Source organism: Macrobrachium nipponense, chromosome 21 (assembly GCF_015104395.2).
Source record: "Macrobrachium nipponense isolate FS-2020 chromosome 21, ASM1510439v2, whole genome shotgun sequence".
Lineage (NCBI taxonomy): Eukaryota > Metazoa > Arthropoda > Malacostraca > Decapoda > Palaemonidae > Macrobrachium > Macrobrachium nipponense.
This window is the reverse complement of record NC_087212.1, coordinates 22515331-22542896: the sequence shown is the minus strand read 5'-3', so window position 1 is coordinate 22542896 and position 27566 is coordinate 22515331. Positions and strand designations below refer to the sequence as shown.

At 41.2% G+C, this 27566-nt stretch overlaps 1 protein-coding gene across 2 annotated transcripts in view; it reads right to left on the bottom strand.

Annotated features, from left to right (window-relative positions):
* Positions 1–27566, bottom strand: part of LOC135197837 (tyrosine-protein phosphatase non-receptor type 23-like) — a gene marked incomplete in the record, with an annotated part of 242063 nt that overhangs the window by 100008 nt on the left and 114489 nt on the right. For both annotated transcript variants that reach the window (XM_064224997.1, XM_064224998.1), the window contains 1 exon segment: positions 9410–11959. In XM_064224997.1, coding sequence (XP_064081067.1) covers positions 9410–11959 — 2550 coding nt within the window.

Genomic DNA, 27566 nt, shown 5'->3' with positions numbered 1-27566 from the left:
GAACGGAACCCTTGTCGTAAACCGGTAACTGCTAGTACAGGCAATTCCATGCATTAACATGATTATTACATAACAACCACAGAGGTACATAAGCACCCATTTCTTGCATATATACGTACTGGCCTATTAAAAGTTAACATTGTGTGTACCATAACACAATAAAATTAAGAGAAATAACCAAAGTTTTGAGGTCTTTCCTCCACTTTCCTCTGAAGTACAAAGAGTATTGTATCCTTTGTAATACAAATTCAAGGAATGCCAATCTTCTACTAGCTCTTCCTAAAGACCTATGCCAGCATGAGGCAGCTTAATATACGTAACAAGTTCCTCTATTTTCATAACCATTAATCAAACCTGTCCACCAACTACCAAAGTATTTAAAAATGCTAAACTCATTCAGAGCCCAACTTGCCTATCACCAGCTCAAAATTACAAAACCTCCTCTTTTATACCATTAAGCAAATAACACTGCCCACCAGCTGAGAATAATGCTTTACCAATCATGAAATGTTACAATCACCTTATCTGAATTCAAAATAAGTAACATTTAGAACAAAAATTCTCTAAAATACTATTCACCCTTATCTTTTAATAACATTTAAACCATTTTCAAAGGAAACATTAATCCTTTACCTATTAAAAAAGTATAAGTCATCTGCTCACCTTCAAAATGAAAAATAATTTTCCTCTACTTTTACTGTATGTATTCTCAAGTAATGTTTTCCCCAAATTGCTAAAAATTAAAAAAAGAACACCCTTCCTTTAAAGGACTAGCAACTCTTAATATAACTGTTTTGTCAGTTTATCTTAAATCACTGACTCTACAATAATTTGATTTTTTTAAGTCCTATAATCCACAGGTTAAAACATAAGGGCCTTGACTATAGAGTGGCGAATCATTAACTGACCCTGATACCATCAACTAAGGGTTTCACTCTTAAGTTCTGCAATGGCTTCATAAGTTTCTGGAGAAAGGCCACACTGGTTTAAGAATTGCCAGTGAACAAGCAAAGAAATCATTTACCCATTATTGTCTGGGTTTTTGCTATAAACTGTAACCTTTTCCCTGAATGAAAAGTGGTTGATATTTTTTTACAAGTTCATCCTGAAGTGGTGGTCAAGTAAGAGCACCTTGAAGACACAGATGGCAATCCCCTAATGTCTTGGTCTCCAGGTTGATGAGGCTGAAGTTGAATACTACCCAGATGAGGAGGCACCTAAGTTCATATACCACTTTGCTCTTAGAATAATATATAAAAAAAAAAACAGCAAAACCTTGTGGAGCAAGTGGAGCAAGAACAGAAAATTAGACAGGTCTCTGATGACTACATCCTATTTTTTCACCATAATGATACACTTTCATTTGGATGTGTAAGGCTGACACCTTGCCCTAGGAAAGACCACTGTCCTGGCCTTTGTGACCAACACCACATCAACTTGGTCTATGACATCAGTAGCAAACTGCTGACTCCAAAGACAGATTACTGCCAGTTAATGAAAGCAACAAACTCTTGGAGAAATCTCAAGGTAACATTACCCTCACCTGGTGAGTGCTACAGATGGGGTGAAGGATGCTGGAACCTGCTTTTCTATTTCTTCTTCAGACAATGATGGATGACTCACCTGGGAAAAGCATTTCTGTAACCTGTAAATCCTTCTCAGACAAAGATCAGTTGGCAAGATAGGATGCAAAGATGTTACTGTATGGTCAAACACAGAGCTGAACCTCCACCTTCCATACAAAGCTTGATATCAACTAAAACACCTGTTGTAGCACAATTAAGCCCAAGATTGACTAGCTAGCTGGCTTGGTTTTCATCAAGGATACTCATCCTAAACTCTGCAACACTAGATAACCCAATACCCAAAGTAAGTGCCCTTTCCTGCAAGTAAGCTGAATGGTCATCTACCAAACACCTCTGAAGGAGTAGCAACTATAAGGAAGTTCAAAACATGAAGGGCTCTTTCAAACAGCTAGACTTTCTGCTGTAAGTATGATTGCTGGAGTCTGCCAGATGAGCAAATCCAGATAAATCCTTCGTGGAAAGAGTGGTCTGAGTAAATTCTACCTGGACAATCTTAGTCTTTGGTTAGCCTATTTTTAAGAATACTCTTTCACTGCTGTGCAAACACCTCAGTTTAACTAAGAGAAGAGCTGGGCAGAGGGATATTTTCTCACTTCACCTGCTGCAAGACTTAGTCCATGTAGTCAACAAAGAAGTGGCACCATTATCAATTTGTAAGACTTGTGATAGCACTTCAACAGAAGTAGTGAAAACAGGAAGAGTGGGAAGCATAGAAGGAGCAGCAGGTGCAACAGACATTGCAGGGGCAACAATTACCACTAGGGTCACAAGAACAGCTAATACAGCAGAATTAGCAGGTTCAACTGGATCTGTAGGACTGGCAGTTAGCAGGAGACACAGTTGAGATAATAATTATGGGTGGTCCTGGATCACCCTCAAACATAGAGAAAATGATCTCTTGTAACTGGAAACAGAAACTGACACCAGAATATCCAAAGCAGGGGAGGTGAAGGTAAAGCAAAAGGTTCCACTTGTGGCACAGACACAGCAGAAAGAGGGCAGTCAGGCAAAGATCAGGGCAAAGTTGAGCTGCAATGATAAGCTGAGCTGGCAATCTAATCATTGCACACAAAAAGCAGAGCAGGACATGTAACTGAGAGAGAAAAGTGATAAAAAGTTAGCAAACAGACTGAGTATCAAGTAGATTCACATCACAAGTTGATTATCATTCCATACCGGACCACTTGCATCACAATAACTTGTAGGCATCCCTCAACTAATAGTTCAACCACTGCATTTATGTTTCACAGACAAGGGGTAGGAAAACCACCCTGGTCATGACAGGTGCAACACAACAGGTGTAGGTTCACCCTCCTAGCAGAATATCAACAGGTATTTTAGTTGCTACCATTTCTGATGCTAATATAAAGAACAATAAAACTAAATTCAATAGTAAACTGATTAATAGTGAATCCAGGCTTGTGAGTTTTGATGTAGTACCATATTCACAAAGGTACCTATTGATGATCTGTAAAGCTCCGTCCACACGGTCGAGCTTTCCTAGACGAACTTTGCTCGATGTGACGTCAGAAGCGGGAAAAGTCAGAACCTTATCAAATTATGTCTAAAAAACTGACCAGTAAAATTCAGTCTAAAAGTTATACAGAATTATCCAGTCTTACAGGTACAACTCAAGTTGACAATATCTGTACAAAGCAAAGGTGGAAAAGGAAAATTAAATATAGATGAACGAATATTGTTCAACAATTCTGACAAATAGAAAAAATTTCTGCTTCAACCCCCTCCCCCCAAAAAAACACACACATTTGGTACCCTACACATTCTAATCTTTCTCTTTATACTAGATAACACAGAATATACTACATAATTTTTGTTGTCACCAAAATTCCCTCCCTGTGGATTGAAAGTCAAAATGAGTTAATGACTCACCAACAGCCAGGCCCAATCCCAAACAAATTTTGCTTGGTTGAGTCAGATTGACATGGGGTTTTAGAACTAATAAGAATAAGACAGCACCAAATAAAAAATTACTCTGAATGAATTATCATCATCATCATTACTGATAAGTAGTCTAACCAGACCAATGAGTTAACATTCTCAGTTCTCACAAGGCTAACATAAAAGTTTGCTCTCATAAAAGATACAGATTACATTTTACCTAATAAATTACAACTCTACAAAATTACAATAAAAAATGTAACAACTAGATAAACTGAAGTGAAATTGTCTCTGGTGCCAAGCATCTTCTACATAGGCAGGGGGTGTGAAGAAACCTGAGGGAACATATAAATAAAGCAAGCTCAGTAATGAAAAGCATGATAAATGCGGGATCAAGAGTAGGAAAAATCATGAATTAGTGGTTATGCTGACATGAAAAAGATGTGGATATATTATGATGTGTACAGGATGTAAGCTAAAAAATAAAAACAATTTCTGGTAACATGGAGAAATGCAAGTGCTGGCAGAATGCTGGTAAAACTAGGACAAATTAAAGTAGGCTGTCATAAAGTTCTTCAAAAGGATTAATTCTTAAAAGAAGCTAGCCAATATCTAAATGTAAAAATGAAACATACATTTTTCCAATGGCAAGGTCTGGCACATGTCAATGTGAGTTCAGTATGAAGTAAACTGTAGTCAAAGGGGATTTCTCAAAACAAGCTGGAGAGTATAATTTGTAACCTGTCTGTAAAGTCAAATTTGTTATGATAAAGTTGTTAAAAAAACCACCCACAAAATAGACTAACACCTTTCCCCCAAAAGATATTAAACAAAACCTCCAAACCTTGGTTCAATTAACATTCTGGAGATACAGTCCCTGATAGGCTGAACATAATTTACAAAACTGGATAAAGGCTAGGATAAGACCAGACGAGTGAGCAGTTTGATAATGACAGTATAAAAAGGAAAATGGCATGCAGTACAATGCAACATTCAAATATGAGTAAGAGTCCTTATGCATGCTATAAAAATACTAGAAAAAGTGCATGAAGAAATTCTGAACATTTCTTTTAAACAGATTGCCAGTTTGCCTTCATAGCAGGGCAGTCAACAACAACAGGCCTAGCTACTATAAAAAAAAGTACTTTGTAAAGGAAGAAAGTTAAAATGCAAATTTGTGGCTCTTGATAAGTTATAAGACATAAATACCAAGACATGCAATCAGATGGGTAGTACACAGCTTAGGGCACTAGAAAGACTGCATTAAGCTAATGACATTATTGTACCAAAATATATGATCTCCAGGGAAGATACAGGCTGGTATATCAGAATTTGGGTACATTTTGGGATCCACTTGGGGAACCTTCAAAGGTGTGCAGAAAGGGAGGCTTCTGAAAGCTGTCCTGTGTAAATGGCCCTAGCATTAGCAGGAGAGTCAGAGAAGTAGGTCAGCTATAAAGTCACCAGAGGATACAGTAGTCATGAAAGTTTGCAAGTGGGTGTTGAGGGAAAGATTAAAGATGTAGGGGTGAATTAAGTACCAATGATGTACATGACAAGGCAGCATCATAGCAGATGCTAACAATCACCAATTATACATGGAATTAAGAAATTTTCAGTGTCAATACATGTAAAATGAGCAAAGTGGGATGACAGGAAGGGTGCAATGTTGTGGTAGAAGGCAATCCCTGCATGAGAAAGAACATTTGTGTAATATTTTTTTGCACAGAGACATGGGAACTGAAAAAACCGAAGAGATTGCAAACAGGTGGACTGCAAAATGCAATGAAATAGGAAAATCGCATTATTAATGAAGACATGGAGAAATGTGTTGTCTAGCAGCCAGAAATGACTGAAACCTAAAAAATTATGGCGACTCACTGTCCCCACTACTCTTCGTAGCAGCCGTGATTCCCATGGCAAAAGTACTGCAGAAGATGGATGCTGGGTACCAACTCAAGAAAAGAGGCAACAGAATTAACCATCTGATGTTCATGGACAACATCAAGCTGAATGGTAAGAGCATCAAGGAAATACACACCCTAATCCAGACTTTAAGGATTGTATCTGGGGACATCAGGATGGAGTTTGGAATAGAAAAATGTGCCTTAGTCAACATATAAAAAGGGCTGAGTAACAAGGACTGAAGGGATAAAGTTACCAGATGGGAACAACATCAAACACATAGATGAGACTGGATACAAATACCTGGGAATAATGGAAGGAGGGGATATAAAACACCAAGAGATGAAGGACACGATCAGGAAAGAAATTATAGACTCAAGCTGATACTCAAGTCAAAACTCAACGCCGGAAATATGATAAAAGCCATAAACACATGGGCAGTGCCAGTAATCAGATACAGAGCAGGAATGGTGGAATGGACATAAGCAGAACTTCGCAGCATAGACCCAAAAACAAGGAAACATATGGCAATACACAGAGGACTCACTACACCTAAGAGCAAATACGGACAGACTATACATAACACGAAAGGAAGGAGGGAGGGGGACTACAAAGCATAGAGGACGGCGTCAACATCGAGAACACAGCACTGGGGCAATATCTGAAAACCAGTAAAGACGAGTGGCTCAAGAATGCATGGGAAGGACGACTGATAAAAGTAGACGACGACCAAGAAATATACAGAGACAGGAGAATGACAGACAGAACACAGGAATGGCAAAACAAACCAATGCACGGACAATACATGAGACAGACTAAAGAACTAGCCAGCGATGACACATGGCAATGGCTACTAAGGGGAGAGCTCAAGAGGGAAACTGAAGGAATGATAACAGCGGCACAAGATCAGGCCCTGAGAACCAGATATGTTCAAAGAATGATAGATGGAAATAACATATCTCCCATTTGTAGGAAGTGCTATACGAAAAATGAAACCATAAACCATATAGCAAGCGAATGTCCGGCACTTGCACAGAACCAGTACAAAAAGAGGCATGATTCAGTAGCAAAAGCCCTCCACTGGAGCCTGTGCAAGAAACACCAGCTACCTTGCAGTAATAAGTGGTACGAGCACCAACCTGAAGGCATGATAGAAAACAATCAGGCAAAGATCCTCTGGGGCTATGGCATCAGAACAGATAGGTGATATACGTGCAAATAGACCAGACGTGACGTTGATTGACAAAATCAAGAAGAAAGTATCACTCATTGATGTCGCAATGCCATGGGACACCAGAGTTGAAGAGAAAGAAAGGGAAAAAATGGATAAGTATCAAGACCTGAAAATAGAAATTAGAAGGATATGGGAAATGCCAGTGGAAATTGTACCCATAATCATAGGAGCACTAGGCACGATCCCAAGATCCCTGAAAAGGAATCTGGAAAAACTAGAGGCTGAAGTAGCTCCACTACTCATGCAGAAGTATGATCCTAGAAATGGCGCACATGGTAAGAAAAGTGATGGACTCCTAAGGAGACAGGATGTAACCCAGAACCCCACACTATAAATACCACTCAGTTGGATTGGAGGACTGTGACAGACCAAAAAAAAAAAATAATAAATAATAATAATAATAATAATAATAATAATAATAATGATAATAAATTTATAGTTTCAAAACTCCATATTTTCCCAAACTATGCTTATCTCTTGTATTTGTCATCATTACCATCACACTTCCTCTACTGCATAAATTTTGAATACTAAACAACAATCCTTGCCCTGATCTGACCCTTTTTCATAACAACACCCAAGAAGACTTAATTACTTCTAATAAGCTACAATATGTAATGTCTAAAGCGTAACAGCTTTACAAATACCTCAAATGATTATTCACTGATAAGACTTTTTGACACTACATACTTACATCTGTTTTGTGGTCTTCACATTTAATCATGTTCAGTTTTCTTCCACATTATGTTCAGTTTTCTTCCACATTACTATAGCAGTCTTCCCCCTTCATATATCTGATCCATTCCTATACTATAGTGTATTTCTTGTTGAGTTTAGGATCTTTTTAACTTAAGAACCCAATGTCTCACTACCTCTCATCAAACAGTTGATCCCTTTGTTTCAAACAAACTCAAACCTCTCTAATAATTCTAACTATTCAGTACATTCTCGTACATCCTCTACAAGCACCAAACTTCATTGCTTCTATTTCAGAAGTATTGACTAAATTCTTTCAGTGGATTCTTAAAACCCAAAGGGTTTAACAGAATTTCTACAATACTGTTCCGATGGATTTACTTATCATTTGACATTCGTTTACCTTGAACTCAGTCTTTTGTACAGTACACCACCCTTCTTTTAAATCTATGAATATTTCTAAAATTTTCCATCTACCAAAGCATCTATATAGAGATGGCACTTCCAATGTATCTTGCCAGTCACACTGATGATGATTCTAAAGGTTCTTTTCCTGGTCCCAGCAAGCCAAGCTACAGTTTTCTACTTCCACATTTCATTTTAACATTGAACTCTTCCTAATTTACTACATCTTACTTCAACTACATCTTCCTCAAATTTTAAATTTCTAATTGGAGAGTTAATCCTTAGAACCAGCCCAGTGAGTCATGATAACTGAATCACTGGTCCAATTAAACTTCTCCACAGTAACACTAATATATTTGTAGTTCTCAGTTATTTAGCCATTTCACTTACAATTATTTACCTAATATGATTAACTGAAGATGCCCTACCCTCATTTCTGTAAATGATCAGGAGTAACTGAGTGTACAAAGGAAATTGCTATAAATAGTAATTTTGCAAATTGTAACACTTCACTGTCTTAGTTGTCAACCATAACATCCATGAACCATGAATCACTAAATCCTAATCACAGCCAACTTAAATACCCACCAACAAATGCTAATAAGTAGAGTTTAAAAAAACAACCCAACCAAACCCTAAAATGACCCATTTCTAGCTTTATTGCCAAATTAATGCTAATCATATTTTAAAATAACATTAGAAATGAGCAAAATAAAATCAAGTTTACTAAATACATTTAACGACTCAAAATGTATTAGTATACAGGTAAAGTTTGTAAAACAGAAATACCTCGGAGTTCTTACATTCAAAACAGTGAAGGAAACACACCAAGAGAAACAGTTTAGGGAAGATCATTATTACAGAACTGAGAATGTGAGTATGTCAATATTTTAAAAGCACATTATGATGCCAATATTCACAAAATGTTGATATAACTGTAAAATAGGATTATGTGAAATTTATGAGAATAACTAGATAGAATTACACTGATCATTATCAGTTTCTAAACCATATGCAACCATAGATAACATGATTAAGTCAGATCAAATTTCTATTACAGTACTGTACATTATCTACTGATTCAACATACATATGTACTATGCACACACAACTTTCATCCAATAATGAAGCAAACATGCCTTATATCTTTTACATTGACAAAATAACATTCTTTCCCTTACAAAGTGGTGTACCAAAACTTATTTTACATGAAATAAGAAAGCAGAAATCTTATGGCATTTCTCATAGAATTCTCACAGCTTTATTAGCAAATCTCTTTGGACTTTCAACATCTTTAAAATCTCATTCAAGGTCAACATCTACATCATACACTGTACTGTACACAACAAAGCCAATTCATTAAACTTCTACTTACAATCTTAACATTAAAAACCATTTTGTAAGAGAGAACCTTCAAGATACCATACACCATTAAGACTTTGCCTTAAAAAAAAATAAGACCATTTTCTAAACCAAATAATAAAAGGCTTCAAAGTACTCAATGTAAAAAGAGTGCTTACCATAGAATATCAAATAATTACATACTTAGTACCAACAAATTATCTGTTACTACAGTGCAGATACACACATAATGCCAATTATTCTGCACAAGCATCTAAATCCATGCTCTTATATCTAGGTAAAAACTAGTACTATTCAATAAAAGTTAATCCAACAAACTTACACTAGATACAACATTGGGTAGGTTGTTCCCAACATTACACGGCAACTGGTTTGAAGAGGCTGCTGTAGAAGTCACATCAGGAGCAGTACCAGAATGTGTAGGCAAAGCTGGGCTAGCTTCTCCCCCAGCATTATTACTAGCATCTGATAAGGGTCTCCCTCCACCACTTGCAGGCTGAGGAGTTAAAGGTGACCACTGTGAGCCTGGAGGAGATGTTAGCTCAATACCAGAAAGCAGGTCCAGATTTGAGATGCCAGTCGACTGTTGTGGTTGCTGTGGCTTTTGCTGATGGGGCTGCTGTGTATAAGGCTGCTGAACTTGCTGCTGTGGCTGTTGTTGAGGTTGTTGTGGTGGAAGCTGAGGTTGCTGTTGGTGAATCTGCTGTGGTGGGTGTTGAGGTTGCTGCTGAGGTTGTTGTGATGGCTGCTGCAGTTGCTGTGGCTGTGGGTGAGCTTGCGGTAATTGTTGAGGATGTTGCTGCCGAGAGTGACTACCACCCATCTGTGGCTGCTGATATGACTGTGGAGTTCTGTATTGAGCCCACTGCTGCTGCTGTGTATAATTCTGATTATACTGTGTTCCTTGGTGGTACTGGACACCAGCCTGACCTTGGGCCCCCGTAGAGGAATAGACTCCCTGAGCTTGAATAGTACCACTACCAGCTGATGTTACTGTATTGGTAGTGGTGGCAACAGATGATGTATGGTTATATGGATATGAGTAATTGGTCCCATTAGTTCCACCCATTTGACTTGTCTTTGTTCCTGCTGTGCCTGCTTGACTGTTGGTATATGATGTGATACTACTAGGAGAATATCCACTATACGCATTCCACTGTCCAGTTGTTGATAATGGATGATAAACTGATGACTTAGAGGTTGCAGCTCCTGTAGCCTGGGGAGTTGTTGTGGAAGGCTGTGGCTGGTAACTAACTCCATTGTAGGTACCCACGGTCTGATTTGTGAGAGATCCAGAATACCCAGGTGCTTCTGGATTTGAGTAACCAGGCTGTGCAGTTGAAGTATTTGAAGAATAGAATGATCCTGCTGTATTTGCATATCCAGGTTGCCCCAAATACCCTTCAGCATTCTGACTGGTGTATCCTGTTATATTAGTTGCTGCTTGACTAACAGTAGTAACAGGAGTTGTTGCAGCTTGAGTTCGTGGATACTGGTATGAATATTGAGTGTTACTAAGGCTACTTGTGGATGTTGCAGATGATGGATAACTTGGGTGAGTTACAGCTATCTGTGTAGTAGAACTTGTGCTCGCCTGAGTTGTGGGAATGTTACTGACAACACTGCTAGCAGTAGATACCTGTTGATAATAATTATAATATCCTTGGGATAAGTTACTTCTCTCTCCTGATGAAGATGACTGAGCTCCACCTGCACCACTTGAAGCAGAATTCATTCCAGCTACTGGAGAAGGTATTGATCCATAATTATAACGTACTTGATAAGGGTTCTGTTGTCCTGTGGTTCCAGCACTATGACTTGGGGAACCTAGTGGTAACTTTAGTTGGGAATTATTGTTACTAGATAAGGTTGATGTTGTATGGGAAGATGCCTGATAACCATAATAGGAATGGTGTGCACTATACTGACTTGAAGGCTGAGTAACAGGGCCCGAGACTGAAGGATAAGATGGTGATGTAGTAGTGCTTGGAGCAGTGGCAGCTACTGTAGAAGGATGGGTGGTACTTGCAGATCTGGCAGCTGTTGTAACAGCTGGGTATGCTGTAGAACCCATTTGCTGTGATGCATAGTAATGTGAAGATGCTCCATATGGACCACCTGAAATAGGCAACTTGTGAGGTGAACTTAAGCTCTGCGGTGCTGGGGATGGAGCTGGAGAAGGTGCAGATGGTTGGTAAGCCCCAGTCTGACTTCCATAGCCTGATGAATAACCTCCAGGCAACTGACCAGCACACGAGGCAAGAGCATCTCCCTGTTCTGAACCTAAAGGAGCAGGTCGCATATTACTAGCATATGGTGCACTTGGATCAGTATAGCCATAACCAGACATTCCCATCTGAGATGGAGTGTTACTGCTAGCAGGCATAACGCCTGATGAAATAGCACCCGCAACACTAGCACCACCACCTCCTTTCATATGTTGCAAGTAGTCTTTTAATTTGGGTCCACTTGTACTGCTGGAACTAGTTGGGTCCATGGCAGAGGACTGACCAGAGGATAATATGGGTGCACCAGGAACTTTGGGTAAAGCTGCACCCCCAGTGAACTTCTTGACATTTGCTGAAAGGACTTCTTCTCGTTCTTCATCTTGTACACGACACACTGACTTTACACGGGCAGAAAGTTTGTTAACTTGACCCTCTAACTTGTGATAAAATTCCTGAGCATCCTCAGCTTTCTTTAAAATATTAAGATAAGCATCATAAGAAGCCAGAAGTGAAGATATCACTTCTGTTCGCTGTGCCTGAATCTGATTAGTAAGACGACGAGTTGTGGCATAAGCAGCATTGGTTTCTGACAGTGCTTGAAGTATGTTATTCTGAGCAGCCATGTTTTGCTGAAGAGGAATTACCTGCCAAAGAGAAAATTATGAATTATAAATTATTACATGAAACAATACAAATTAAACATGATAAATTCATAAATACATCTGGATGGTATGAGTATTCTGATACTTCATTTTCTATAACATTTTAATTTCAATAATTTTGTTTCATAAGCACAAACCTCTTATTCTACCAGGTATAAGGGCTTATCATATATAATCCCATAATGAAAACATACTTAAGAACTTGTGAGTGATATTAATTATGTAGAATGAGGTGGTGGTGGTCTAACACTGCCGGACCACGGCCCTCACTACCTGTTAAGACAGAGAAGATTTTACAGAATTCCAGTTAAGGTCCAGTTAAGATCGAATGTCCTGAGCACATCGGTGTGGTGGGGGTCTGTCCTCACATGCTGTGGAAATGAGTTTCCTTCCCCAGAAGGGGATAGTATTCTACAATACCACCTCCTTACATTTCCCTGAGCTCACTGAAAGATGTCAGCACTCTGGATGGAGAATTTTTGCTCTTTTAAGACAGTATTTAAGGCTGTGAACTGGGCACTGTAACATTTCTTCTGGTTCCTCTCTAACAAATTCCCTAAGGAAACGAACAGAGAGAAGTCAAATCTCAATTCCAGAGTTGATTCGCTTTCAGCTTTGGCCACAAACTTGGGTCAAATGCAGAGACCGATCTCCGGCCTTAAGTAAGCTGAACGAACGAGGTAAGACAACTACATAACTTCCCTGTTATCTTGTCCAATGCATTGCAATGCAATGGAAGGGCTAAAATGAGATCTATTTTTCAAGTTAAATCTCTGCCTGATTCCTGAGACAAAGGCTTGTATGGAGCAACCCTAAAACTCCATAGGGCCACTGTTTAGTCCCATTCAGTTAGTTTTGTTTCTGGGAGGGCAAGATTGTTCAAAGCTCCTTACTAGCCAAGACATTTCCAAAGTTCCTTCTAGCAAAGACATTTGTAAGGAGGTGGAAAGGTCTATACCTTGTAGTAACTGGACGAAATAGGTGCAGGCCACCTCATAAACTAAAATTGCAAAGACTGATGGTCCTTTAGCTTGAAGAAAAACAAGGAAGTCTGCTACATGCCAAGGAGGCACTGACAGGCAAATGACCGACCCCATTTATTATGACCCATTTTCTATGGTAAACATTCACTGACAAGAGGAGGAGGAAGCCAGGCATTTCTTTTGCAAGAAATTCTGGATAACCTCTACCTGTGAAGCTGAAGCAATTGCAATGCTTGACAGTACCTGCAAATTTGCGGTTGTGTGAGAAGAGTGGGCCATGGGGAAAGCACTCTCAGAATGCCTCAGCAGAGAGGACAGATCAGCACACCAATCAACTTGAGGCAATGGGGAAAACATCATGGTCATGTGAAGATTCAGTGTGACTGGTCATGTGTAGATTCAGTGTAACGAACAGCCAATTAAGAATTTTCCTACGGAGGTTGAACAGTGGGAACACACACATCCACGTTGTCCCACAGATGTGGCAACTCACCTTGCATTGCTGCCCATGGATCCAAAACTCGGGACCAGAAAATGGGAAGTTTGTTTTTTAACCTGGTATCAAATGGGTTGATCAACAGACATCCCCACAACCTGAGCAGACTGTCCACTACCACCTGGTGTTGAGACCACTCTGTCTTAATGACTTGAACACGTCGACTCAACTGGTCAGTAACAACGTTCTTTTTCTTGGGAATATACCCTATCAGGTTGAAATCTGCATTGTCAAATGGCACAGATTGGGGAGACCATTCCCCCTTGTTTGTTTATGTAGGCTACTACAGTGGTGTTGTCATTCATGGTCACCACTGAATGCCCCAGCAGACAATGCCAGCCATACTGCCATCACCTCTAAAATGCTGATGTGCAACGTCTGTAAGCTCAGGGTTCACATCCCTAAAGTGAGCTCTCCTCCCTGATGAGCTCCCAAACCTTTTCGAAAGGAGTGTAAGAAGAGTAGTGGGTCTGCGGGATACAAATGAGGAGATCCCCCAATGGAGACTTCAGACCGACAATCACCACCAAGCTAGATCCTCCAAAATGTCATGGTTTAGAGGAACTGGATGATAAACCAATGTCTTTTCAAGTGCCACCAGAGGGAACGTAAGTGTGACCTTCCATTCAGAACGACAGTCACTACCCAACTTACAAACAAGTTACGTTCCAGAAGGTTGGTCCTATTTTAAATCATTGTTCATAAGTCGGTTTTTAATATGTAGTGCAAATTTTTTTTTATGTTTACATTCCCAAGTTTACTCAGACGTCAAAGATTATTCTACTTTCACTGCATTTTTAATTCATGCAATATTATGAAGAATTGCTTTGGATGCTAGAAACTTAAAAAATTACAAATCTTGTAAGACAATTTGTATTTTTTATAGCTACAAAACTTGAGGTCTTGACATAATTTTCTAGATCCTAGCTGGATCCGGTTAAAAATTGGAGATGAAAAAGCAAGGAATGTTGTGAGATCTAGCAACGCGTGCGTATATCGGGTGAAAACTGGTCAAAGGCAGCGCACCCAAGCTACCACGTTCAGTCTTTTTCTTAACTGGGTGAGTCATGGTTGCCCTCTCTCAGCTTTTTACCCTGTTGTTTGCCCGTTTTCGCTATTTTGATTCTGTGTGTGTGCTTGTGTTATATGGCTTCCTCTGCTTCTTCTCGGCCTCGCCAACATATGCGCCCGAGAACTCAAGGTTTCTCATGTTCTTGTTTCCTGGTTTCTTCAGCTACAGACCCACACTCCACATGCAGTAGGTGTTGTGCTAATGTTTGTACCATAACAAATCCCTGCCCAGAATGTCGTGCGTGGGATAAAGCACAGTGGAATTTATTTTATAGTAAGAGGGAGCATTGAAGAGTTTCGACTCTTCCTTCGCAGGAAGGGTTTTCATCACCTCTCCCCAATGCTTCATCTTCCGCAGTCACACCCCATGATGCTAGAGTTGTTGTGCCTTTGCCTCCTTCCTTTTCTTCCATCAATTTGTCGTTGGAAGTATCGGGAGGGCCTCAGGCTGATTTAATGTGTAATGTCAATCCCCTCTTCCTCGGGAAATAATTTACTTCCAGCGAGGAAGGAGGCTATTTCATCAGTTTCTTATATTTCAGGTTCGGAGGCATCCAAAATGGTGGCGCTCTGGGTGTCGCTTGGGCTACAGTGTTCACCCTCCTTGGAGGGTTTGCAGATGCATTTCATGAATACTCGCCTCCCCCTCAGGCACCCCCTAGCTCTCCATCCTCCTCCTGGCCTTCTCGATGTTGTTGCCCGAGGTCAGCCATTTTGTATCGCTCCACCAGTGACGCCTGCCGCTAGCTCGGATCAGGAGGAGACTGTGACATCTCTCTCAATGCCGCTGGCGACATCACTCCCAGTTCCATCAGTGATGTCACTTCCATCGATGACATCACTCCCAGTTCCCTCAGTGTCGTCTCCCCCTGCTACGTCTGCGTTGTCGGTTGGGGTTGCTGCGCTGCCTCGCTCCTCTGTCTCATCATCATTTGCTCCCGTGATGTCATCGCTCTGCCATCCAAGACATAACCTCTTCCTTCTGTGTCATCTGCGTCCTCTCTTGTGGATCCGTCTGAGGCTTTATGTCAGGCGGTTCTTAAGAGATTGGACTCCGTTTTGGAAGATAGGTTTGCTGCCTTGTCGGTTGAGAAGGCTGTGAGCAAGCGTGTTGCATTCCCCTCCCCCCCTCCTGCCAAGAGGATGTGTAAGGAATCAGTGCTGTCTTCCTCTCCTCCATCACCCCCATCTTCGCCACGTCAGCGTATCAAGCGTTGGAGGGTTAAGGACTTTGCCTTTTCTTCATTGACGAGTGAGGAGCGATATGTCTGTGTTCCCGAGTGTTAGTGTTTCGTCCACTGTGCAATTTGCTGGGGCTGCATTATCCTCTTCTTCGAGACACAAGTGTGTTACAACCTCATACATATGTGCGCATGTTGCTGATTCTTCTGCTTCTTCTGCACCAGGGCCTAATCGTCGTCGCAAGGCTCTGAAGGCGCCTGTGAAAAGATCAAAAGTTGTGAATGCGGAAGTAGTGCAGCCGGAGTGTTTGCCTTCCCTTCCCATTGATGCTGTTCAGGTTCAACTACAAGGAATTCTCATTCTACGTCAAGAGTTCAAGATGCTTCTCCGTCACACGTCTGTGTGTCTGCTCAACACAGACGCGTATGTGGACACGTATGCGAGTCATCTTTTGCGAGTGTTTGCAGCGGTGTTCCTAGTGTTCTGATTGGTTCATCACAGGAGTTGGCGCGTGGACCCAGTCTGGACAGGTCTGCTGGTGCTTCAGGTTCTTTGGCTGCTGGGTCTACAGTTGGTTTGCACAAGAAAGGAGACACGCAAGAGTTTTTGTCTTCCTTTGCCGAAGTTGTCAATCTCATTCGTGGGTTCAACAATTTGGAGTAGGAATCAGGCTCGGTTGTCTTTCACTCCTTGCTTGGAAGCCTTGCTGGGGGCTACGCAAGATCCTAAGTCGTTGTTTCAGCTTCCTTTATCGAGGGATGTCCAGTCGGTCTTGCAAAAGGTGAACACTTCTGTGTCAGATCGGGATGGGTGTCTTCGGTCAAGGGGTTCTTCCAAGTTGCTTCCTCCACCACTCATGAGGTATAGGAACTATTATGATATGAACTCTGTCTGCTTGTTGCCTCATCATCTTAAGCCAGATGTTATACATCTCCAGCCAGGGTTAACTTTGGAGCAGGTGAGGTCAGTGGCGCCGTCCTTGTCTCCGCAGGATGCCTCAGCTTTGGAGTCTATGGCAGCCCCCATGTTCCAGACAGCGTCATGGTTGGACTTGTGGTCGACGGCCATTGCCAAGATTGCATCTGACAGGTCCCCAGAAGGGTTGGTAAGTGCTTCTTCTCTGGCCAGTTTGTTGAAGTCTGGGGGCAAGGCATTCTCTTATCTTGCACATCTTAAGTGCTAAATTGTGGGGCTAATCTTCTGCTGATCAGAAGGGACGTGGCATTATCCAGGATGGCAAGATTTGTTGACCCTGAGTCCTTGTTGGCACTAAGGAATGGGGATCTTTTAGAATCCCAGTTCCTGTTTCCTCAGACTGAGCTGGAGAACGCGATAGACCGACGGCAAGCTGACATGAAGGACAGGTTGGTGCACCAGGCAGTGTCCAAGTCGGAGTCTCGTTCTCGGAGACGTCCTACCCCTCCTCCTCCTCCTGTTCAGCAGCAAGTGCAGAGGTTGTCACCTGGTAAGCCGTTTAGGATTTCGGTTTCGCAGGGGCCCTCCCATTCGTCTCAGCCTAAGTCAGAGGACCAACGCCCCTTTCGGTCCCGCTCTTACAGGTCAAGGAGGGGCTCCAGGAATAGAAATAAGGGCGGTCATTGATAGGTTGGGCACCTCTCCCTCTTCTGCGCCATGGGTGGGGGGTTGCCTGGCGGGCCAGTGGGCCAAGTGGCAGAGTTACGGGGCAAAGTGGGTAGATGTCCTTCGAGTGGGGTATCTACTACCGCTTGACTTCTCTCCCCTACTTTTGGACAAACCTCTGCTCAGGCGAGTGTATCCCACAGATTCTCCGAAGTTCTTAGCTCTCTTGGAGGAAGTGCAGAAAATTCTTGACAAAGGTGCAATAAAGGAAGTGGTGCGTCCATCTCCGGGGTTTTACAATCACATCTTCTTGGTGTCCAAGGTGTCAGGGGGATGGAGACCTGTGATTGGCCTATCTACCTTTAATCATTTCATCCGGAAAACGAGGTTCAATATGGAGACCCCGCGATCAGTGTTGGGAGCTGTGAGGGAAAACAACTTCATGCTAATGATAGATCTAAGAGACGCGTACTTCCAGATCCCTATTCATCTGTCGTCCAGGAAGTTCCTTCGCTTCTCTCTCAGAGACAAGGTCTTTGAGTTCAAAAGCCCTCAGGTGTTCACAAGTCTTCTCTCTCGTCTCAACTTGGGCTCATGCTCAAGGGATCCGTTTGCTGAGGTACCTCGACGACTGGTTGGTCTTAGCGGGTTCCAGAGACAAGCTGCTGCAGGACAGAGATTGTCTACTTCCGTTTTGTCTGGAACTCGGCATCTTGGTGAACCTAGAGAAGTCAAATCTTGTACCCAGTCAAAGGATTCTCTATCTAGGCTTGGTCGTCAATACGGCAGTCTCGAGAGTTTTCCTATCGGATCAGAGGTTGGAGAAGTTGCAAGTAGTGGCGCACACCTTCCTGTAGCAACCGGATCAGTCAGCTCATCAGTGGCAGATTCTTCTGGGGATTTTGTCTTCTCTGGAGAAGCTGGTCCCTCATGGGCGACTTCATCTTTGGTCTCTGCAATCAAGACTGAGGGACTTCTGGTCTCCAGCGGGGACTCACCCCAGATAAGGGTACCTCTGTCTCTATATGTGAGAGAAGATCTTCGTTGGTGGTTGGACGATCAGAATCTCTTGAAAGGTGTTCCTCTGCATTCTCTTTCGCCGGACTTCCTTCTGTTTTCAGATGCCTCCCTCGCAGGTTGGGGAGCTCATTCAGGCTTCTTTGTATGGTGTTTTTACGTTGTGTGGAACCAGTGGTTATTCAGCAACGGGACCAACGGCTTTACGTGACTTCTCAACTACGTCGAGAGTGAACTTCTATCACCAGAAATACACATCTCTCACACCTCAATGGAATGCCCATGAATCAAACTCGCAGCCAACGATGTGGCATGCCAACACCATACCGACCACACCACTCCATACCGACCATGCCACTGAGGCGCTGAGCTCATTCAGGCGGCCTCATTACCTCGGGCATTTTAGAGTTGAAGGCAGCCTTTCTGGGCCTGAAGGAATTTTGGGAGAAAGTAGAGGGACATTCTGTTGTTCTCAAGTCAGACAACACCACGGTAGTTGCTTATGGGAACAAGCAGGGGGGACTGGTTTCACGTCAACTTCACACCTCGACAATCGAGGTTCACCAGTGGGTGGTCAGCAATTCAGTGGAGCTCTCAGCTAGGTATATCCTAGGCGAAAGGAATGTGGTCGCAGAGAAGCTCAGTCGTCGGGATCAGATCCTAGGCACAGAATTGTCTCTCCATCAGGCCATGGCAGACAGGCTCTTCCAGGTTTGGGGGAGACCTATGCTAGACCTCTTTGCAACCCAGTTCAACTGGAAACTGGAGGTATTCTGTTCTGTGGTTCTGGATCCTCTGGCATTGGCGAAGGACACGTTCCAACATCCCTGGGACAACCTGGAGGAGTATGCCTTCCCTCCATTTTGTTTGACCTGCCAAGTCCTGAACAGGTTGATGAGTTCACAGAGTCTCAGGATGACACTGGTAGCTCCTTTGTGGCCACAGGCGGAATGGTTTACAGATCTGCTGTCGTTGTTTCGGAGATTCTCCCTTGGCGGCACCTTCTTTGTCAGCCACACATAGAAAGATTCCACCAGTCAGTTGAATCCCTGTCTCTCCACAGTTGGGGGCTATCAAGTATCTCCTCTGGGCAAGAGGCTTTCTCAGGGATGAGAAAGGCTTGTCTGTTTCAGCCATTAGAGACTACAGGGCGGTCCTGAGTTTAGCATTATGTCTTAGAGGTATCGACATCTCCTCATCCTGGGAACTCCTTGCTGTTTAAGGGGTTTGAGGAGTTGTGTTTCACTAAAGCTCCTTTTGAGCCTTTACGTCGTTCATTAGACAGGAACTTGACGCTCAAAACAGTTTTCCTCCTGGCCTTGGCTTCTTCAAAGAGAGTGGGGGAACTTCATGGTGGTCAGTGTCCTTTACATTTGTCTCGGAATTCATGGGTAAGACCCTGAATCCCTTGGTGCAGGATGATAGGTTCGCCTCTTTTTTCCATTCCAACACTGGATGACTTTGTGGGCTGTGATTCTCAAGAGCTCTTTTTGTTTCCTGTCAGGGCTCTGTGTTGATATCTTAAGAGGACACGACATCGTAGGCCAGGTTGTCATAGGCTTTTTGTTAGCATGGGGCGTATGAAGAGAGAGGTGTCCAAGAATACAATCTCTTTTTGGATACGTGAAGCTATCAGACAGGTGTATTTGACTCTTGATGATTTCGCTGCCATGTTTGTGCAGGCTAGAGCACATGATGTCAGGGGTATTGGTCCCAATATTTAGATTCATGCAACATCCATGCTTTGAAAGTTATGAATTTGGAGATAATTTTGCAGGAGCAGTGTCTCACACTGGGAGTTCACAAGTAAATGACACATACTACCATCGAAATACACAAAACGGGAATTCATCAAAGAATGAGTTGAATCGGGATGATAGAAATTAGAATTACATTACGAGCACTGAATGAGTATTCTTGTAACTGTAAGAGAAATACATAGTACAGTGGTACCTCGTTTGTCGAATGTTTATGTTGAATTTCTGTTTTTCTAACAAAATTCTCAAGAAAATGTTGTATCGTTTGTCGAACAAATGCTCGTACTTTGAACTGACTGATTATCTTCTTTATACTTGTATTCAATGGTCTACTATGTCCTACAAGAAAAACTGTATTAACATGTTTTTCATTTACAAAATATGGTTTAATGATACCCATATTCAACAAAATAAATGCATAAAAGAATAAAGCATTTCAATATAAAATTTAGCATAAAAGATGTACAAAATCGTAGGATACCGTGGCGATGTCACGCATGGCTAGAGACTGAATGAGGGAGCGCAGATATGTTGAGGAGAGAAGAAGAGTGAGTAAGTTAAAATATTCTTATATGTAAAAGCAATAACAATTCACATAAAAAAGGCAATTTTACAATAAATTTAACCCTTAATGGATGTTTTGTTTGTATGGTGTTTTTATGTTGCATGGAACCAGTGGTTATTCAGCAACGGGACCAACGGCTTTACGTAAATATTTTTCAATAAATACGCTAAGAATTTGTTAATGTTTTTATTTCTTGTCTGTTTTGATACTGTGAGAGCAGTAATTATAAAATTTTACAAAATAAAAAATAAATTTATTAGAAAAAACATATACAAGTTAGTCAAATTTACAATTGTCTTGTAAAAGAGGCTCACAAGGGGTTGTAAAATTGTCACATTCAACTTCTTGTGGAAGGTAGGGAAAATTAAAAAAAAAAAAATTCCTTCACCATGTACATTTTCATATCTTCCTCTTTCCATTGATGTGCTTTTTTTTGTAAACTGGCCAATTTCAAAGTTACCCAGCCTGAGGAGCTGCATATCGATATATTTACCTGCTCAGTAAGGGTTAACATAATGCTCAGTAAGGGTTAACATAATGATAAAATATGAAAAAAGTCAAATGCATTACAGAAACAAAAAGAGACTTAATTGAGCCAGTGTTCTGTGCACCAATTGAGACAGTATAGTTTAATCATAGTCAACAAAATAGCAAATGAAACAACAAAGCTTTTCACAATAAAATTTAGCATAAATGATTAACAAAATCATTCATCACTACAGTGATGCACGGCTAACTTGAGATAGAGGGAGGGAGCGTTTATATTTTTGAGGAATAATGAATCATAAATGAATGATTTTAAGTTATCATGCGTTGTGATATTATTAAGGAGAGAAGATGATACAGTAAAATGTTTACTATAATATGTACGTAAAAACAGTACCAATTCACATAAAAAATAAAATGTTATTTCAGAATAAATTTGACATAATGATAAAACATGAAAACAATCAAATGCAAAACAGTAAAAAAAAAAAAAAAAAAAAACTCTCAAGCCAATGTTCGGTGCGCTGAGTGAGACGATAGAGGGGAGAGGAGATGGAGGAAGGGGGTCTGCTTCCTACTGACTTACCAGCTGAACTGGGATGACTATTAACCTGTTCTTTCGCTTATGCACAATTTGCCCAAATCATTTCTTTTTGTTACCGTAAAATACCTATCTAGTGATAATTGCTTTTCACAATTTTTCACCAAACAGTTCGTAAATCCTACATGGAAACAGGTATTTTTCAAAAATTTTACTTCATATAACATAATGTTTTATTACTTGATACTCTTAAATTAACTTTTAGACACATAAATAATAGCAAAAATGTGAAAAGGGGGGACTTTTTGGGTTGGCTGGAACGAATTCTCCTGATTCCCGTTATTTCTTATGGGGATATTCGTTTCATATTTCAAACAAATCATATTTTGAATAGCCTTCTGGAACAGATTAAGTTCAAAGTCTGAGGTACTACTGTAGTTAATTGTGAGAAGGGGTTGAAGGAACAAGTTCTTTTTCTTTCTCATGTTCTTCTGTTCTTTGTCAAAATTCTTACTAGGCAGAATAGGTGCGCAAAGCAAAATTTGAGCTTATGGGTGGCAAAGGGGAGTGCTCCAAACACAATTTTAACTTGTGACCCTGTCTGTTTGTATCTCTGTATGCTTGTCCCAAGACAGCTTGCCATTGTTGAGCAGATTGTTTATGAACTTCCTTGGTGTTCAGAATTGTGCCTAGAAAAATACCTGATTGTCTGTTTGGGCACCAAATTGAAAAGATGCCAGTTGATAATTCTGAGATTCTGGCAGACATGTGACATTACTTCATCTTGAAGTAGCACTGCTTCATGGAAGCCAGGATCAGCCATTTGTCCAGGTAACGCATGAGACAGATTCCCTTGAAATGGATCCCAACTTGAGACTAGAGCAAAGACTGGCAAACACCTGAGGAGCAGACCAAAGTAGAGTGCCTTGAACTAGAAGACCTTCCTTTGGCAACATGAATTAAATGTAATTCCTCAAATTGTGGGGAATCATAAAGAAAGTAATTAATCTGAAAGTCGATCAAAATCATCCAGTCTCCCTCCCTGACAGACGCCAACAATGAGCAGACGGTCTTCATTGTGTAGGGAGGTTGGCTTAATTTAGGTGTTGAGGGTCAACAGGTTTATCATCAGTGCCCAATCCCTGGGAGCCTTTTCTACAAGAAAAATATGGCTGTGAAAGTCTGGGGAATGACTTACTGCCACAGCTTCAGCTTTGGTTTAGTGCAGTTACCACATCAGGAATAAGATTGGCACTAGGAAAAGAAGAGGCCAACATCCTTCAGAATTGGAACTACCCACTCCTCTCCTCCCTGCTGCTGCCATACCATTCAATAGCAAGAGCCAACTTTCACCTGTAGAAGCAGAGGAGGGGGGAGTGCCAATCTCAACAGGAACCTCCTTTTTGCTTGCCCCTGCCCCCTCATTTGGATTGACCTTAGAAAGCAGGGCAAAAGGGTCAAGACATATCCCTGGCCTTTACTGATGAAGTCAGGGTAGGGTTTCTACTGCTGATGTTTCCTTCTGCCTCTACCTTTGTTAGATCTGGGTAGAAATGGAGTAGTATCTCTATGAACACGAACTCAAGAGACACCCACATAGACATTAATATTAGTATTATGGCACTCCATCTACGAAGGATGGTATTAGCCCATAAATCTGGGGCCTGATGAGCCATGAAGGTGAGGATCCTAACCCTTGAAACAAACAATGTCTGGCCTTGTGTAATTAAAGGTGAAGCCCTGTTGTCACAACTTTCCAAAGAGGCACTATGCCCACATTAGAGAGGCGGCACATTGCAGCATCAAAACGGAGGGATGATAGTCACATTCCTTTTTGTAATGCTCCCACTGTCTGGCCAAGGGTGGAGGGGGAGTAGCTTTCCTGATCTGCTGGTTGCAAGGGAACTAAATGACCTGTAGATCAATGAGTTCACCTCAACCATAACATTAGGGGAATGCTCTGACCAGGATAGCCTTACTGATGGTTTCACCTCTACTCTTGAAAACCATGGTCAAGGTCAGAAGAAGTAGCCTCTGAAGGGGCAGGGACCTTCATACTCAATGCCTCCGCTGAGTAATGGGGATACGTAGGTAATTTGGCAATGACAGGAGAGATACAGTCCGGTCCCGAATTAGGCGTCTTTGAATTGTGCAGTTCCCCTTTTATGCAGTCGCTAGTTCTCAAAAAGAGATTTTCTGTATCTGCAAAGCCGTTCAAAGTCTGCGAGTCACGCACTGCAAAACGTATAAAATCTATTGTCTTTTCAAGTATTTTAGATATGGGGGGGTTTGCTGGTATCTGAGAGAAGGGGTGGGTGGAATGCTTGGAGGAAAAAATTATTTTCCTCCAAGGGGGAATACGAGAAAAACTTTTCCTGCTCAGCCATTAGCTAAGACGGAAGGTTCTGCCTCACGCATTTGTGACGTCAGCGCAGTGTGTATGAATGATGGTATCATCATTATTACCATACGTATTAGTCAGATCTGTCGAAGTGTATTCTGATCATCCGCATCACGTCTGCATCTGCCTAGAAGTCGAAGAGGAAGACCTATTTTCTCGAGACTAAAAAGCTTGCCCTTAAGTTAAAGACGAAGGAAGGAGCCACTTCCATTTTGGCAGCAGTCGACAACTTCAACTCCCGTCTTTGCTGAACATGAAATAAAATTTTTTTTTTTCTAGGTTAACTTGTTTTGACTAATTTTTGGCATTTGATAAATTATTTTTTCTATTGTTTAAATAGGTTTTCATGAAAATGACTGGTAAAAGTGATTAACAGAGAAGCAGATGTGTTTGAGAGAGAGAGAGAGAGAGAGAGAGAGAGAGAGAGAGAGAGAGAGAGAGAGAGAGAGAGAGAGAGAGAGAGAGAATGTTCGATCTAAACTTCTCAAGAAACTGTCATTTCATGTTGAATTTTTATCATTTCTTTTTAAGAAATTGTAATTTCATATTGAATTTTGAATTTTTATAAGTTCTTTTTTTATTGTATAATAGATTTATATGAAAACGATTACATAGTGAATGTGCTGGACAAAGAAACTGAGACAGGGGCTCGTAACCAATTTTGTTAGTCCTAACGGGTGTGAAGACACGCATGATCTACCAGTACCTGAAACGGTTCACAGAGCCTTCCTTCAGCTGAAGAACTCTTCACAGAGGATGAGATACAGGAGTTGGAAGATTTTTTTTAGCAGAGGATAGGTAGAGGAAAGGTTTTTTAAAAGAAATGACTGTGTCATACAGTACACTTGCAGCCAATGGTGGCATTGTTTATGTGTGGGAGTTTTCACCATCCTTTGTCTAATTTTAAACTTTTTCAAGTTATTAAAACCTTTATAATGTTTTATTTATCCACAAGAACAATTTCATATTAGAAAAAATAACAGTATAGTACATAGAAAGTATTAAAAATGGGTAGTATAAAAAGTTTGACTGGATAAGTTGCTGTTGTTTTGGCCCTAATGGAATTATTCCCATAAGGTATGTATTTCAAAATCTGAGAATTTCCAATTCTGCGAGGCCGTGGATCAACTAAATTCTCGCATAATTGGGGACGGTACTGTAGTTGCCTTCTACTCCCAGTCTTAGCTCCTCTCTGTGTCCTGGTGTTGGATGAGTCAAATGATGACTCCTTCCTAAGGTGTTGCTGAAGAGAGGTCATAGTAGAAGCAAGCAGGGAAACAGGGCAATGATGTGGGGACAAGGCATTCCAGTATTAAGTGTCTAAACAATGGGCAAGGCAAAGTGTCAAAGGGAAAACTTGCTTCATGCACCCCCAAGGTGTCATGGTGTGCAGAGTTACACAACACACCAGTCCACCAAGCTCTTCCAACCATGGAAGAACAAGAGGAACACACATCCTGGTGTTAGCGGTAAATCTGGTCCAGACACCAGGTACACAAGTAGCAAACAAGTCACACTGACCCATACTAAGCGGATTGCGTAAATCCTCTCCATGAACCCTGAGGAGTTGCAGTGAGGAGAGACAGTCTGCTCACCTGATCACCATGACTGTCTAACCATGGATGGACTGAGCTGTGAAGATAGCTGTAAAAACCCATCTGGAAACCAGGTATGTAATTAGTGAATGGGTTGGTCTAACCCACCCCGGATGGGTCACACAAACCCTCTCCATGCAACCCAAACAGATGCTGTAAGGAGAGAAAGCAATAATACCCTGTTACCATCAGTAAGCTCAATCCACAGACCTGGCACATGACTATCAAATGGGCCTTGTAAATCTGCACCGAATGGGATGCACAAACCCCACTCTGTGCAACCCCATAGAGTCATGGTGAGATGAATCACAGTGCTTCCTTGTTCAACATGGTTATCTGACCACAAAAGAACCAAGAGAGCAAAATACCCCGATGATAGCATTAAACCCAATTTGGAGACCAGGCATGCATTTAGTGACCAGGCCAAGCTAGGAGACCAAGCACACAACTAGTGACCAGACCAAGCAAACCCACACCAAGGGGGAGAAAGGGGGACAATCCATGCAATAAGCAAACAAGCTAAGCAGCCTCCATTTCATGAAAGTCCGAAGGCTACTCTTCCAGCCTACCCCAAGGGGAAGAAGAGAATGGGGAATGGAAAGTTCTAGAAGGACCAGGCATCACTTCCAGTGAAGGGGTATGGCTAGAAGAAGCATACATCTTTACCTCTACCAACTTTCAAAATGCTTCCAGTGAGAAGACGACAAAGAAACACGAAACATTTAAGGCAGGAAGAAGCACAAGAAAACAACTTTCCCCTGATGAAATACAAAAAGAATTCAAATATACTGCCACAGGAGCATAAAATGTCTTGTTGAATCTCCATGGAAGCACAAAAAACAAAGTTAATACCAAACACTCAAACATCACATAAAATGCACACAAATTTCACTTCACTAAAGGAAGTGTAGGATAAACTGGAAGGTGAAATGAAGCACACAAAATATGAACCAGCACTTAAAGGGAGAAGACATGTGTAACTAGATACAATCACAACCAAAAGGACCATGGGGAAAGTTGGCACGAAGGGGCAAATTTCTATTCCCCCACCTCAATGGGTATCACCCTTGTTAGGTGGTACACGGACAGGTCAGCGCTTGCATAAAAAAAATAAACTCCAATATGAAAGGTTTGTATCCGCAAAGGAACAAATGTTACAGCAGACATTATTCACAAACCAAGACATCATTCACAAACCAAAGCAAACACAACATTCAATAATTATGTACAGAACAACCGTAACATTAATATATATTAATCTAATCAGGTCTACTCTAAAGTAGTGGTAAGAAATGGAGTTCTAGCTCAATTCTGAACTAAATACAGTGATACCTCAATCTTACAAGCTTTAAGTTACACAAATTCACAGACACATCAACTTTTCATTTGAACCTAACTAATTGGCATACACGATTTTATCAGTCACAAGAGATTTACAAAATCCCCAAGAAACCCTGCAGAAGTGGTTATGTTTAATTTTTTAAGTGATTTATAAGTTTTCGTGCTTTTGTGTGTAAAAGTGATATGAAAAATTTGTATTTTTATTAGTGTACATAAATACTGTATGATGCTAGCATACTTTACATAAAATAGTCAAGTCAATCAAAATCACACAACAGCTGTCAATCTAAACATTCTCTCTCTCTCTCTCTTTATAAACATGACATGACTTTGTTATTCAATTTTTCATATTTTCTATGCTATACTTAGAACTTTGTGCATTTATAAAGTAAATTATTTCAAAATTTTAAAGAATACAAATCAATTCCCAGTCTTCTCCGATCATTCAGAGCAAGGGAGTTGTAACCTAACTCTCAATTATCTTGATATATTAACCACAAAGGGTACAACATGTCTCTTTCTCCTTTTTTTCCTTCATAAATCGTGAACTTCCATCTTTAGATACCTAACATA